Genomic DNA, 17,618 nt, shown 5'->3' with positions numbered 1-17,618 from the left:
TTATATTAATAATAATAAAGGAGTTACAACGCAAAATCGTATATATTCAAATGAACATATTTATCTTCTTCAATATATATTTCAGTATAAAGAATTCATTAAGAGACTTAATAAATTAAAATTTCTTTACACATCGTCAGGAATAAATATAACATCAGAAAAAATACATTCGGTTTAAAAACACAAACTGTTCATGGTGAAAAAATTTCACAATTACAAAAACCGAACAAAATTTTTAAACTTTTATATTGTATTTCAAGATGGTCATTTTATTTATTTATTTATTTTTTTTACCAAATAAGCACATGCACTATATATATATATTTTTTATTCACATGTTTATTACTGTTATTTTATTAGTTTAACACCTGTCCATTGCCTGGAAATCTTTCATCACATATCTGTAACGTCTTCACTGACACTTTTTGTTTCCATGTGTGTTCTTGAGTACAGATAGCAAAAACATTGAGATATAAGACAAATTGGTAGGTACCCCACCAACATGGTAAAATTACAACTTTTCAATATGTGTTAAATGATTTGTTTTTTAGGAAATCTATACATTTATTAAATGATTTTCTTTTGTTTCTCAGATTATTTCAGAGCTAAATTGTATTATAATTTTACAAAAATACCTGCATAAATTTAAACTGTAATCATTTAAGTATATAAAATTATATAATGGCAACTAGAATTAAAAGCCATAATTCAGCATTTCCTACTGTATTTCCCACAGCAATGACCCTATCAAAGGCCAATGTATTCTAACATAAGAAAACATGAAGAACAGATATCAAAAATTTCACCCACAGTGAAACAATGCTACCGGATTGTTGCTGCAGTTGTGCAAACAATATGGAGCAAATTTTCTTTTCCTTATACTGGGTTTGAGGGAATAGCTCTAAAAATTGAGAGATTGATTGAAAATACTTATAAATTAAACAAAATACCTATCAAACAAAGAGGAGATAGTTTTGATAAGGAATTAGAGGAGTTCAAAGAAATGCTTGATATATGCACCTGTATGTCTTATGAGAAACAAATAAAAAGATCTGACTGTCGATGTGATATAAGAATACTAATCGACAAGAAAAAATGACTTAATCAGTTAGGACCTATAGATTATTTTGGGTCGAGAGGGAACTTTGCACCATCCACAGATCTGGTCAGTGGCCCTCAGCAGATTGTCCCATAGAAACCTCCAGTTGTCCTCCACATGATATGATGCTATATCCTCCTCTTTTTCGTCAAAAGCTTCATGTAATATGTCTCTAAATCTCTGTCCATTCGCAGGATCTTTAAGTTTCCAGACCCTTCTCCTCCATGCTGGTCGTCTTCTGGGCATCCATTTAGCCCTCATCCTGAAGTCGCTAACTACTGGTCTATATTGTAGGGTACATTCTTCACCTGGGAAGGTTTTGGCATTTATAAGCATCCTTCTTTCCCTTTTTCTGGTGAGGATGTAGTCAATTTGGCTATTGTGTCTGCTAGAACGGTAAGTGACTAGGTGACTGGCAAGTTTCCTGAAGTTGGTATTGCGAACCATAAGATCATTTGCATTGCAGAACTCCAGCAGTCTGGTTCCCTCCTCATTGCTGGGACCAAAACCAGAGCCCCCATGTATGCCATGGAAGCCCCCTGCATGTTGTCCAACATGTCCATTGAAGTTACCAGCTACAAAGAGAAGGTCCCTGTCATTTGTCAACAAGGTAGTCTGCAAGAGGGTGTCATAAAATCGGTCTTTTTGTCCATCGGGTAGCCCTGGCTGAGGGGCATAGGCCGAGATAATGGTTGCTAACCCATGATGAAGCACTAATCTAATCTTAAGTATTCTGTCGCATATTCTAACTACCTCGATTACCTTATCAACCCATTTCTCTGCAAGAAGTATACCCACACCCCCAACCCTGTCAGTGTTCTCTGCCCAGAAAATCTTGTACCTGTGTTCTTTGCCTGTGAGGAACCTAGCAGAACCTCCTCTCCACCTTACTTCTTGGAGTAAATGCTTACTCTCTCTTTCTCTCACTCTCTCTTTCTCTCACACTTTCCTTCTCTTACTCATATACCCAACCCTACAAAGTCTTAATTGGTTTCACTGACGCAATGGTGTATATACAAGTTCAATAATGGTTCATTAAACTTCCTTTCCTTCATGTTTGTACAAGATATAATAAAACGTCTGTTGTCATTTATCTTTTTTCGGTTTGATACACACCTTTATACTTGCAATGTAAATTTTTATACATATAATAAAAATATAACTTTTCAGTAGAAAAATGAAACTGTCAAATGCATACATACGGATACATAAATACTCTCTCTTTCTCTCACTCTTTCTTTCACTTGCATATGTAAACCAACACCACAGTGTCTTAACTATGTTGTCACTTCAATTCAGACTTGAGTACCTCATTTTTAAGGCCATTGTTGTGTAGGAGAAATCTTTACCCAAATATTAGACAGAGTCTCATCTAACTAGTTTTGAGGACAACTGAAAACCTTTACCATTTAATGGTTGGTTAATCTACATTATGCCATAAGGAACATAGAACTGGTTTCCCAGTTTCTCTGATGTATATATTCCTTCCTGAATGGGATGCTGGTCCATCACAGGATTCCTTGTTTTTACCGGCTGAGAGAACAGGAACAATGTGAAATTAAGTTTTTTGCTCAACAACACAACACATCACCTGGTCAAGGTATCAAAGTCATAATCTTCTGATCACAAGTCCAACAACCTAACCACTGACCCATCGGCCTTCACTTGCCTCTTTACAGTATATCCAAATACATGGCCTTCTTCTGTGTCATTTCTTGGATATATTTCTCAGGCAAAAGGGTAGGGTGGTTCACGTCAATTTTGTCACACAACCTCTCTGATATTGAACAGCTGTTTCACTCATAATTAGTTACAAAATTTAATTTTAATTTACGACACAACATTTTTATGCATGAGGAGCACATTTTATAATTATAAGCATTCCCTCCACCCCTACTGTTATGGCTTCCTCAGTTAACAGGATTTCATACATATGAAAATTGTAAAGTATAACTGCAAATTATGAGATATGGTCTGCCATTTCACCATTATGGAAACTCAGATAAATTTAAAGAATTTAAAAAACAAATTTTCTTTTCAGCCTGAAGGAGTTTTAGGTAAGATCAAAATAGTTAACAATTTGGACAATTATAATCATGATACATAGATACATGTGTGAGTAGGGGTGGATGAGTGTGTGTGTGTGTGTGTGTGTATGTGTGTGTGTGTGTGTGTGTGTGTGTGTGTGTGTGTGTGCATGTGTGCGTGTGTGCATGCATGTGTGATGTGTATGCATCACTATAAGCATTATGGAGTGGGAAGTGGAATTTTTCACATTGAATATTTTCAAATATTTCTTTTGGTCCAATGAGTGTCAGTCTTTTTATCACTGTCTGTCCATCCATCCATCTGTCTGTCTGTCCATCCATCCATCAACCCACCTACCCACACACACTTAATCACACACCCACCTACCCATCAATCCATCCATTCATCCATCTACCCGTACACCCACACCTGTCCCTCCACCACCCACTTGTCCATCCATCCATCCCTCTGTTCAGCCATTCAACCACCCATCCAACCTCCCATCCACCTATCTGTCTATCTGTACCTCTCTCCATCCATCTGTCCACTCGTTCACCTGACCGTCCATCCATCCATCCATCCATCCATCAATCCACCCACCCATCCATCCATCCATCCATTTTTCCACCCATTTATCCATCCATCCATCCATCCATCCATCCACCCACCCACCCATCCATCCACCCATTCATCCATCCACCCATCCATCCATCCACCCACCCACCCATCCATCCATCCATCCATCCATCCATCCATCCATCCATCTATCCACCCTTCCATTTACCCATCTGTGTAAATCAACCTTCACCACTAAAAAAAAACCTAACATCAGCACCAACTCAACCAATACAACCACTGCTATTTTTAGCCCACCAACTCTTTAATGAACAACAACAACAACAACAGTATGAACAAGAGTAGCAACTCCATCTAGAATAATAATTTTAAAAACCCCATGGGATAATGTGGTACCCTAGTATATTCTAAAAGATGAAATGTCTTTGAATTTAGGTCGAAAAGGGTTAGGGTTTCTTAAGACTAAAAAACAACAATACAACTTATAATAATAATATGACCACCTTCATCACCAATGCCAAAACCAATAAGACGAATGGTACCAACCCACCAACTTTTGAATAAGTAACTAGTAACAATAATAATAATACCAGCATTATAGCAATGTCTGTAGTTACATATGTTGTATGTCAAAACAACAGAGCGTCATGTGTGTGAGAGTAGTTGTAGAGTTTTTATGACTCAAGTCAAAGGAACCAAGGGTGAAGTGGTCATAAACCTGGTAATCCTTCAACTAACTACAATCACACAATACTTCTTCTACCTCACTTCACTCTTTCATTGCATTTCTAATCTCTCTCTGGCACTCCGTTGGTTATGACGATGAGGGTTCCAACTGATGAGGGTTCCAACACTAGATATTAAACTAAATGCAGGAGATACAAATCAGCCGCATTGCCAAAACATTTAACCTTGCAACATCAGTAGAAGGAACAAAACATTACGACAGAGAGAAAATTAAGTCAAGTGTTCTAGAAGTTACTTCATTAACTGCTTGGAACTTATTTTTTCATAGATCTGATGTGATGCGTTAAATAAGATGGCTTTTGAATCTATGGACTGATGATCAGACTTGATGCATTGTGCAAAGTTTTGTATGGTGAATTGCAGAAAAACAAAAGGAAGGTAACATTTCTAATGAATGGTTTGAAATGTTTAAGAAATGCTTGAATTTGCACAACATGAAAACGACAGGCAGTGCTGCCAGTGCAGACCGAGAGGCTACTACTAATTATTCTGAGTGGCAGTAAAAAATTATTGCTGAATGGGGGCTGCATCCCAAAGCAAATATTCAATATTGATGGAACTGCTCTTTTCTAGAGGCACATACTTGCTAGAATCTTTATTTCTTGAGAAAAAATCACTCCAGAATCTAAAGCTTCCAAAAATCATCTAATGATTCTTCTAGAGGGAATTCCACTTGTTTATGCAAAGTTTAGTTTGCTTCTGATTTTGGATTCAAATAAGAAGGAATGGATGACTAAGAGCCTTTTTTGAAATGTGGATTACAAACGTTTTTTCTTTTTTGTCCTACAATAGAAAGATACAATGTCAAGCATGATGTTTCCAACAATGCATAGCTCCTCTTTGACAGTGCAACAAGCCATTCAGTGAACTTAAATGAGCTTTCTGTGTCGAGTGAGAGTAGAATATATTGTCAAGAGATTAGAGTAAATTACCAGCAATGCAACTTCTTTACTCTAGTCAATGGATCAAGGTGTGATTGCTAAATTCAAGGCATCTGAGAAAAGCTTTCAGACAAATCATAGGATTTCTTGCAGGTGAGTTGTTAACATTCCATAGAGAAAGTTTATCTAATGAGCAACTGATACTTTTTAGAACAAGAGTAAGCAGAGAATATAGATGAGAATACAGAAATTTCACAAATTCCACTTTGATTGCAAAAAATATTACTAAATGGTTGGTACTGGAAGGGCGGCAAGTTTTTGCTGATTAGGGCCTTAATTGCGAACATAATGGAAATTATGAGAGGAATTTTACACTGAACTGTATAAAAAGATGATACACCATAAACACCAAACAACTTTGAAAAGTTGAGCAATGAAAGCACTTACACACAAAATACACACTATATGAAAACTTCCCTGAAGTTTGTGACATTTTTTTTTACATAATTTTAAAAATAGTTTATAATTTAAAAATTTTTTTCTTTAAATATATATGTGTGTGTGTGTACCAGATGCAATATAATGTTGTACAAACATTTATCTACTTCACATACTAGGTAGACCTGTAGACCTGTCAATGAATGATCTGTTGATTTTAGGAAGATGTGAGTGAAGATTGTTACATTCATGTAATTAGCCAGATTTACAGCTAAGGAATTGAAGAAATAAAGACATTGTTTCTTCAGTTACTTAGCAAGGAAATTGCCTTTATTCTTAGCTCTCATCGATAAATGTTGTGATACTTACGTTTAATTCAAATGCAGCAATTCCTATCCCTGTTGCCGCTCCAGAGCCAGCAAGTCCAACGAAATGTCCACTTCCAATATTACTTGCAAAAAGTGAAGCCCCTACCTAATAGCCAAGAGAGAACAACAGTAATAATAATAATAATAATAATAAGAGCACCACAGCAAACTACAGCACATACCCAAGACACACAGAGCTGCGCTCGGTAGTGAAGTGAAAGCACGTTATAAAAATAAAACTACTGAACAATAATAATAATAATAATAATAATAATAATAATAATAATAATAATAATAACAACAACAACAACAACGACAAAAACAACAATAGGTAATTCCATAAACGTTTTAATCTACAAACATAATAAAATTACTTTTAAATGTATGTAATAGCAAACACCTTTTACTGTAATCTTAAGCTTACACTATCATCTTATCATCAAATTACTTTTAAAACAAATTTTGATTTTCTTATTTTTTTGGCAGACATTCTCTAGAACAATACTTTGTACAAATCTAAAAACATGGCAATTATCAGCCACCTTAGTCATAATACCGACTTGAACTTCTAACTTGTTGTCTCTTGAAGTCTCTGGTTAAGACATGGAATTATTTGTATAAACACAAAGCAAAATCCAAACATATAATAATCATAAAATAATTTCCAAGGTAAAGTTTGAGGGCAACGATCACAAATTTCTACATGAAGTGTAGGGAATTACTTAGAAAAATTAAATGAGGGTAAAAAAAAACATGAAATACAATGGTATACAAATAATGAAAGATGATGTTGCAAGCCTGCTGATACAGGAGGCCCTCCTCCATCTAGGACCAGATGAAGAATTCACAAATCTGTGACTAACCTGTACACCATGAATGAGCATATGCCTTCTCCAAGTGTCATTCTCCAGCTTACAGGTTTATACTTAGAGCAGTCCCATCCACTCTTGTTATTTTTGCTATTCCCACTCACCTTTCAATAAATTCAATCAACAGCAGCACCATTTTCTCCAACCTCACCTTCCAAGTTAAACTTGAAAAAAAAGTCATTGGAGGCTCTATCAAAGAAGTATGTCTCTGTCCTGGGACATTTCAACCTTGTCGACCACAAAACCTTTTTTTTTTTTTTTTTTTTTTTTTTTTGTTTTTATTATAGCCTCCAGCAAAAAGGAAAACTGATTAAAGGTAGTGGAGCAATCATAAAGATGGATTTGGCTGATAACCATATCCATCCCACAAGCTGTTTGATATGACTGCCTAAGTCAACAATACCTAGACACTGAATGAGTGTGAAGAGAATAGTTTAGTCACTTCAAGCACATCTTAGGCAGAGCTAGGGCTTATCCCAAGGTAGTAGAGCCCCTTGGTAGCACCACCAAGTCAAGAACAACTGGAAGTTATTCAGAACAAACCCTAATAAAAAAAGTTTTCCAGAACAGACTACGAGGGGTGTTCATTAAAGATTTCCCCTTTCCACTTCTGGTTTTTGCATGAAACAGAACTTGTACAGGTATAATCGTACACATCCTTACATGTCACATTGTAAATTGCAGTTTTCCTCTAGTATTTGTTTGCCATACGATGTAGTCAAACACTGGCATTACCAGTTCAAATGTAGTTGGATATCGAAAGAAACTTCTCCTATTCCTTAATTATCACATTCCACCATTGATGACAACACCATCCATAAAATGGAAGTCGCCATTTTAGAGGATCACCACATAACTATTCGGAAACAAGTCCAAGAAGTGAAGATAAGTGTAGGGTCCATGGAAAAAAATCATTCATGACCATTTGCACATGTGGAAGTTGTCTGCATAATGGATTGCTCACAACTTTTCAGAAGCAGGAACGAGTCAATTGCTCCTAGGTTCTTTTAACAATGTGCCAAGAAAATGAGGAGGACTTTTTTTGGCTGATTTATCTCAGAAGATGAAACATGGGTCCATCACTGCATTAAAGCAAAGGAAACATGATAACTCACCACCTCCAAAGAAGGCTTTGTCCAACCCTTAACAGGCAAGGACCAGTAGTAGTAATGATGGATTTTCTGGTAAAGGGCACCACAATTAATGGGGCATATTATGCTTCTCAGCTGCAGAAATTGCAGGATGCCATCAAAGCAGAGAAGTGTGGCATGCTGATGAAAGGAGTCTGCCTCGTCCGAGACAATGCCCCAGTTCACAATGTGCATATTGCCCAGATGAAAGCACACTCCTGCAGCTATGAAATCCTTCCTCATCCCCCTTACTCTCCTGACCTCACATCATCTGACTTCCACCCCTTTCCAACCATGAAGTCTTTTTTTGAAGGGGAAGTATTTTTCAGAAGATGATGAACTTATTTCTGAGGTAAAGTCTTGGCTACCGACTTCTAGAGATGAGGTCTTCACAGCTGCATAAAGCGATGAGAAGTGTGTCGCCATTTGTGGTAATTATGTAGAGAAGGACTAATAATTATGCCAAGTTTCGTTTATCCCAGTCTTTGGGAAGTGGGTCAGGGAAAATCTTTATAGAACACTTCTTGTAGCCAGTTCATTTTCATTGAAACCCATAGAATCCCCCAGGTCATTGCTTCTCTTCTCCATCACTAATCCTCTAGAAATCTTTAGAGTGGAACATCCACCTATCCAGTTGCTTTTTCAAGATTTCAGACATCCCAATCTCAGTTCTAACTTCACTCATCAAGGAAACAAGTTCCAGAAAGACATGCCCCATGAACGCTGATCAACTCATCCATTCAGCATGTAGGAATACTTGCGGGTAGCAGAACCTCAGTTCAAATCTGCATATCAAACAGCCAGATCATGCCTAAGCTGCTATGCAGGAAGTGCTGGCAGCAGATGCTCCACCTGATGATAGAATGTATTCTTTCCAAAAGAAACTGAATAACAGGTGGTGATTGGAATAAAGCACAATGGTCAAATTGTGGAAAATAATGGAAACGATGTAGGAATCTACCATCTATGCTTAATTTTCAAAAACAGCTTCCTATCAGCCGATTTCTGGATGTCATTGACTACCCCATTCTTTAACATGTTGCAGTTCCTGTTAACCAAATCCTGAGCATTAATTGGTCCATTAATCCAGTATCCCATGAAGTTGTCTGCTGACCTCTCAGGTGCCGATTTGAACCCCCCCACCAACTTGGCTGCATTGAATTTTACTCCTGCAACCATCATACTCTTCCAACATCATAGGGTCACATCTCACCATACGCTGACATGGCCCTCTTGGTTCCTAACTCCATAGGAATATCCCTAAAATGTTCAAAATTTTACAACAGCAGGGGCTCATGATCCAGCTCTCAAGGGACAGAAAGGTCCAGTCAGACTGAGTATGCAATGTAAAACGGTTCTAAGAGGTGGCTACTGTGCATTACTGTGACCAAGCATCGAAAAACATGTCTGAACCCAACTATTTTCAAGATGACCTATAAGTAACCATGGTCAACCCCAATGAAAAGCTTTCAACTAATCCAAATCGATCAGGTCCTTGCCAAAGCCAGCTTTGCCCCCAAACTTCTCTATAATGTATTGCATATGGGTGAGGTTGTTGTGGATGGACCTAGTTGGGATCATGTGTATTTGTGCTTCTTCACCAGAACACCAATCAAAAGCACCAGCTTTTCCACTAACATCTTGGGCAAAATCTTAAACTCAGCGTTGACATCTTTTCTCAATAGCATAACACTCTCCAGCTCACAGTACTGCAGTCGATGTCTGTCAAAATATTGCAAAACAAATCTGACTTAAATTTATAAAATTCCATTGATGGTAGAAACTCTGGAGTTTTGCATCTGGCAATGAGAAAAGAAGAGATCCTTGAAATCCATTTGTACCTGAAAAGAAATGAGTTGGTGAGAACGCTTAATAATTGAAAGGTGTCCATACCAATGTACCCTGCTATCACATGGAATACTAGCATTAGTCCAATAAAATAAAATAGGGATTTAATTACCGGGATCCAGTGCATATTCCGACCTGCTAAGAAATAACCTCTGATACTTCCTCTGTTTCCACAGGAGGCCTGAAATAAACAAAATAGCAATATTTGTTACTTTCATTTAGTGTATTACAAAAATTATAACAGAAAAACATAAATAACTTTCTTTGAAAGTTTCAAATGGTTTATGGTAATGAAATTATTAGAAAGCCAACTGAATGAGAGAAGTCATAATTTGAATTCATATGTTTATTAAGGTTATATGACTTGATGTTCTCGTAAAGAATCAGAGAGAAAGAACCAAAGTTCTTTTCAGAAAGTAAGGTAGTTGTTGGTTGATTCTGTAACTAAGTTGTGACAATATGAACAGGACAAAAAGAATATGAACAGGACAAAGAGAATATGAACAGGTGAGAGAGAGAGAGACAGAGAGACAGAGAGACAGAGAGACAGAGAGACAGAGAGAGAGACAGAGAGAGAGACAGAGAGAGAGACAGAGACAGAGAGAAAGAGAGAGAGAGAAGGAGAGCAGGAGAAAAAGGGAGAATTGTGTCATATGCAACATTTTTATCTAATTAGAGTTAGGTGTTCAGATTGTTTTGAAAAATTTCATTGACCAACCCTCAAAACAAACAGCTGAACAGGATGTGGTTATTTGGCTGAGATCACTTATCTTATCTTCTTATATCTCTTTGCTTCTTCTCTTTTCTACCTTTATATTAAGGTTGGTAGATTCACAATCAACAATCCCTGATAGGTTAGTTTAATGCTGATGTCATCAACTAATATGGGATGTGTCTCACAAATCTTAGTGGTCTGCTTTTTGCTGATGTCAGTCTGTCAAACTTATATATGTACCTTAAAGGTTCGCTTTTTGATGATGTCAACTTGAAGAGTTCAGCTATTTATTGAAAATCTTTTGATAGGAAATAACAAGTTCCACTTTAAAATTTTAGGCAAACACCAGCTTTATGTCTAATCAAATATATCATTATCATTCTTTTTAGATGAAACAATTTAGTTTAATTAATTTTTAAAAGTAAAGACAAAGAAAAACATTCAAATACATTTGGACAAAAAAAATTGCAACACTTGAACACATTGATAGAAATAATCAGAGAGAAAATTCCAAAGACTCTATAGGCAAACTGACAGTTTGAGAAATGTAGGATGAATTCACAATACAAAAAAAGCTAAGAAGAAAAACTGGAACACAACAGCTCCTGGGTACATGTTAATGACAAACATAGTTGAAGAAAACTGTGAAAGTGTTTCACAGTAAAACATCTTTTAGACATGCTAAAAGAATTGTTTTTTATACAAAGAGAAATAAAGTGAGCCTGTTTTATACAGGCACAGGTAGGACACTTTCACAAGCGTCTGATGAGTTAAATAACTGCATTCTCTTCCACTGTCTGTTTTGGCATACTTTCTATGGCTGGATGCATTCCCTAATATCAATCACTTTACAGTGTTCACTGGACACTTTTTTTGTGGCACCAGCACCAGTTATCTACTTTTTGCAATTTGAATAATGAAGGCACTGTCTATGGAAGTTCTGGTTATATTGATCCATCTACACTCATACGATAAGACCATCCTTTCCATTTTTCTTTGACACAAAAAATAATTAACTACATTTGGTTGTGGAATGATCATTTAAAATTTTAAAATTTATGTGGAGACAAATTAGACATAATTGATGTAATATTTGTGTAACTGATTTAAGATTTTAGTGAACACACAGGGCTAAAAATGGACAAACTGTCTGAAATATGTCACAAACAAATTCCCCAGTTTTATAGCTCATCCTTCATAGGGTGAAATGATCTGTTTATTTTATAGGTAAAATAAGCAGGCCTTCATAAAAAGCCATGAATAGTTATATGCTTACTAATGTTTATAAAATAAATGTGATAAAAGTTAAGAGTGAGAAGGAGCTTATTTTTAGAGAGGTACAATGAGATATCAATGGACCCATTCTTTGGTTTTTTTGGATCAACTGGATCAAAGACAGGTATATCAACTGATCTACATCCTTGTATGCTTGGTGGCAATGGAATTAACTATATATATATATATCATACTAATTGTGTTCATGTTAAAATTTTCAATGCAAGAAAGTTGTCATTTAAAGAATTTTCATACATCTTATTTGTTTTTAGATAGATATCTCTGCTAGCAAGCAAGTTCTCAGAGGTTATCTACAAAATTCTATACACTCTGACCTCTTGCCCCAAAAATATGTGAATACAAACAGATTACAGACTTGTATATACAACCAAAGCTGAAGTACTTCTAAATGTCAAAGGCAAAAATAAAATTAGAAGATTGAATACAATTTTGTAACCGGATATTTTTGTAGATAATAACTTTGATGACACTGATCTCTATTAAACCAATTATTTTGAGTAAAGATATCAACAGTAAATAAATGAAGACCTCGCACTCACTTAGACAAATCTATTAATCTATCTATCCATTCATACATACATACATACATACATACATGCATACCAAATATATACATACATATATACACACATGTGTGTTTGTATGTGTGTGTGTTTGAGGAAGTGTTGTATGTGAGTATTTCACTATATTTTGTGGTACCAAAAAACACAAGAATTCAATATGCTCTTGCGTTAGAAGTGTATGAAGTCTTATATATGTTTATTCCTGTGTAAGGTAAATTTGAATATATATCCGGATCCCATCACATGTACGTACACACACACACACAGCAACTGTGTTGACTTTAGGAATGGTGAGTGATGAAGGCCATATCATGCCAATTCTCATCTTTCCACAGGGTCTTAGAATTAATGCTGCTGGAAATGGTGAAGTACTGGATGAAGTATACTGTGGAAAACCATACATGTTTCAACAAAACTCAGCACTTTCTCATAAAGTTCACATTACCCAAGAATGGACTTCAGACAATCTTTGTGGTCGTGTAACACCAAACTTTTGATCTCGAAATTTGCCAGATTTAAATCCCATAAAATATTGTTTGGGGTATTGCTGCAACCATAGATTCGACTATTTAGTGTTAGGATGACAATCATTCTGGTAATCTCTTTTTTTGTTTCTTCTGATACTCATTTCTTTTAAGCCTGATACTTTTTGCATTGGTCTCCTTTGCCAAACCACTATGTTATGGAAATGTAAATACAGACTCAAAGGCTCACACACACACACACATACACACACACATACATTCATACACACATTCATGTATACATAAACACATACATATATACACACAAGTATACATACATACATACATACATTTTAAGTATTTGTATTATGGAGGTATTTATGCTTTCAATAGAGTTTTAAAAGTTTCTGGATTGGTACTATAATAGCTATGCTGAATGGTAGGGATTTGGTTCAGTTGTGCACTAATGTTGCTTTTCAAATTGTGAAATTGCATGGTAAAATATATATTTATTATAATTAAAAATGGTCGTCACATTTTTATTGCTATAGAAACATTAATGCAAAATTAATCATGATAAAATTATATTTTCAACACTTGACATGAGTTAACTTGTTTGAAATGCTTCAGAAATTAATATCCAATGTTTTAGATAAAAACTATGCAATCTGTTTATTTGATCGTCTTTCTTAGAATTTCAACAAAGAACAATTGTTTAAATAATGTATTGTCATGAGAGTCAGATCATTAAAGATGTTGATATTTAACAAATAAGAATCTAAATGAGTGTCTGTTAGGGAAGCAGTGAAACTGAAGCTCCAGAGAAGCATAATTTATGAAAAAAATTTAGTTATAAGATTGGTATTTAAAAGCTCATTGTAAATACAGAAGTTTGTCTAAATCTTTAAGGATATATAATGATCGAAAGAGCTATTTGCGTTGCATTGTCAAAGTTACTTGAATATGTGAAAGAAAAGGAATGTGCTTGCCTTTTTCTTTTAAATAAGCTTTGACAAAGTTTAAATGATAAAGTTGTCTACAAAAAATAGAAAGTTTTCTTAGGAGAGATTTTGAGTTTCAACAAAAATAGCACCAATTCCAGAACAAGTTAAATCCCCCTACCACCCACTTCGTTTGTGCTGTTTCCCAGTTTCTACCACAGGTATCACACTCTTTGGCTTTTTGTTGATCGTTACATCTGGATATAGCCAAACATAAATCGATTGACTGCGCCAACTGTATTTAAATGCCCACCCAGTGCAATGATAAAGTTGAGAATCACAATGGACCTTTCATCTCCATTCAAAACGTTTTGCTGATGGTATAGTCAGTGAAATGATTTGAATGGAGATGTAAGGTCAACAAGTCCAGTGAGGCAGAAATCATTAAAAAAAAGGAAAAGAGAGAGAGGGGGGGAGGGAGAGAGAGAGAGAGAGAGAGAGAGAGAGAGAGAGAGAGAGAGAGCGAGAGAGAGCATTAATAAGAGACTTGGTGATTTTTTTCTGCTTGGCTGCCAGCACTTCAAAAATTAAAGTTCATTGAAATTTTTTTTATTTGGCACATTAATGTAGTTTTCCAAACTGAATTGCTGGAGTTATTTCACTTTTTCCTGAAAAATGAGTCCCATGTATTCTACACATGGGACTTCATATGATTATGTAAAAATAAAACAAATAAAATTGTGGGGTGCATCATTTAAGGCCTATTTAACTGTTATTTTTAGCACACCTCACAACCACCTCAATGACAAAAAACGAGTAAACAATGTATTTTATAGTTTTAAGCATTCAATATGCATTTAATGCAATAAACAGCACATTTCAAATTAAATATTTCTCAAAATAAGAAACTCATAATACAAACTTCAAAGATTTATCCAAAAGCAAAATAGTACATAAATTAAATACTTTTAAACACAAATATTTTTAAACACAAATATCTCAATCTTCCCAGGATCATCAACCTTAACTGGATAACCGCAAGTCCTCCACACATATTTCCATAACATAGCTGTTATAATCAACAGCTGTGCAATGGCTCATCCCCAGTTCTTCAACACAAAACTGGACTGAAGTCAATTCCTTAGACCGTTAGAAAAGGAAAAGTACTACAGTCCTAAGAGGAAGGGTACCACCTTCAAACCATGTGTCTTTCCTCACTTACACATATTCCTACCATGTTTTCTTGTACTCATAACATGTTCTTTTGATTTAAGGCCTATTTGGCTGCTATTTTTAGCACATATGACAACATCATGACAATATCATGAATTACAAAATCTTACATGTATTTCTAGTGAATATTGGTATGTTATGCAATAATTGTTATGTAGATTATGGCACAATAAGGTTGAAATGCCAGATCTTATTGCGGTTTACCTACCATGGTTCACCCATCGCGGTTTATTATTTAAGTTTACGTCGATTCCTCTGTGGTGTTGTTTTGCATTTATAATAAAATAAATATATACAAATTATAAAAATAATTTTTAAAGAGATACAGTATAGTACTATTTCTGCTTTGTAGATTTTCACCTGTCGTGGGGGGTTTTGGAAAGTAACACCTGTGATAGCTGAGGGGTTGCTGTATATATAAATTGGCAGTTGCTTTATCTCTGAGTATTGATTTTCTTCTTTGCTGAACACTTCCTTTATGGTGATGCTATTGATGACTCTGGAGACCAATTCTTGCAAAGAAGAGTCAATGAAGGTATTGACTGCATGATAATGTTGGTAAAGGACCAGGTTGATTTTGTTGAGTCTTTCTCTCCTGTCATTTGATTTCTTCCTTTCTTCTTCTGGTAGCTTCAAATTTTTGGTTCCAATGATGATGGAACACCACAACTTGGTACAGTCTCAGGCTTGTGTTTCAAACGATTTGCAATCATTTCCAGTGACTTTTAGTATCGCTTTGAGTTGGTCCTCTGATTTTTAACCCCGAGAAAACATCTCCTCTAGCTGGTTAATACTACATGGCTGTATCTGATATATCGAACCCTTACCACATTCTAGCAATGGGACCAGCACACAATAATTTGAACAACTACCATTACGTGTTCAATGTGAGTCCAATGCGCAACTGACACACCAACTCTTACCAGCCTCTAGCAAAACTCTTCAACAACTTCTGCCAACTTGCTGTCTTTTCACAGGACACGATAGGTATTTTACTGATAGTACTTTCGCTGCCAAGCATGCAACTGCTACTAGCTTCACCAATTTCTCAATGTCCCCATGCATGCAACAGGATGTACTGTGTACATGTTAACAGTAGCACTCAAAAAGCGACCTGACCAGTGTGACAGGTTGTACTGGCTTACACCTTACCAGTAGTGCCTAAGATTGGTCTGACTTTGTGCGAAGGGTTGTACTGGGTTACATGTTACCAGTAGCACCCAAGAGTAACTTGAGCTTAATACCAAAATGCTTTCTCTAACTACTAGCGACCTCTACTCATTATACGAGCTCGGCTAGTCTGTTCTCCAATCTACCAGGGGTGTCAATGACTCTCACCACAACATAAATAATGATGATGAATGATATTGCGTATGCATACATGGGACCAGGTGTAAATGTCATTACATATGTCAAGCAGTATCTTTTAATTTAGGTGTACATGTGTGTATTTGCATGTCTACATGTGCAAATATGTACTCTCAACATGCTAACTTTCTTGAATATTTTACCTATTTTGACAGTTTCTTTGATTATATACTCTTTTACTCTTTTACTTGTTTCAGTCATTTGACTGCAGCCATGCTGGAGCACCACCTTTAGTCGAGAAAATTGACTCCAGGACTTATTCTTTGTAAGCCTAGTACTTATTCTATCGGTCTCTTTTTGCCGAACCGCTAAGTTACGGGGACATAAACACACCAGCATCGGTTGTCAAGCGATGGTGGGGGGACAAACACAGACACGCAAACACACATACATATATATATATATACATATGTACATATATATGACGGGCTTCTTTTCAGTTTCCGTCTACCAAATCCACTCACAAGGCTTTGGTCAGCCCGAGGCTATAGTAGAAGACACTTGCCCAAGGTGCTACTCAGTGGGACTGAACCCGGAACCATGTGGTTGGTAAGCAAGCTACTTACCACACAGCCACTCCTGTGCCTATATATTTCTCAATTAGCCATGTTCTCTTTGGTTTTGTGAATCCCAATTTCTCAAGATCGGTACTTTGGCAGCTAGTGGAAATCTAAATTTAAAATTCAGATGAAGTAACCACAGATTTCTTGTCATTTCTCTTTTTACACTAACTTTTTTAACATTATGTTAATATCTGCTGCACAACTGATTTCAATTACTTTCCTTTGTGTCAGATCTGATCTGGGAAAGAGAAAACATGCATGTCTGATCTGTTATGCTCTTACTTCATAGAATATGTTTGAAAGCTTGCTTGCATGTATGCCTGCTTGTTTGTTCCTAGTTTATTTATTTATTTACCCATTTTTCAAATGTCTCAATGGAAAAAGAACTGCTTTCTAACCTAGAAACAACTCTTTCATTGAAATATGAACAGTAATCAAGTACGTGCATGTATGTATGAGTATATACATATATATATATATATATATATATA

General features: G+C 35.9%; 1 protein-coding gene across 1 annotated transcript in view; it reads right to left on the bottom strand.

Annotated features, from left to right (window-relative positions):
* LOC106870460 (sodium/glucose cotransporter 4) overlaps window positions 1-17,618 on the bottom strand; it is a 96,758-nt gene that overhangs the window by 66,817 nt on the left and 12,323 nt on the right. Inside the window, exons 2-3 of the mRNA XM_014916561.2 lie at window positions 10,097-10,165; window positions 6,139-6,243 (exon numbers count right to left, since the gene is read on the bottom strand). Coding sequence (XP_014772047.1) covers window positions 6,139-6,243; window positions 10,097-10,165 — 174 coding nt within the window. The remainder of the gene's footprint in view (window positions 1-6,138; window positions 6,244-10,096; window positions 10,166-17,618) is intronic.

Source organism: Octopus bimaculoides, chromosome 16 (genome assembly GCF_001194135.2).
Source record: "Octopus bimaculoides isolate UCB-OBI-ISO-001 chromosome 16, ASM119413v2, whole genome shotgun sequence".
In the NCBI taxonomy this organism is placed as follows: domain Eukaryota; kingdom Metazoa; phylum Mollusca; class Cephalopoda; order Octopoda; family Octopodidae; genus Octopus; species Octopus bimaculoides.
The sequence above is the reverse complement of the archived record's forward strand: the minus strand, read 5'-3'. Positions and strand labels throughout refer to the sequence as shown.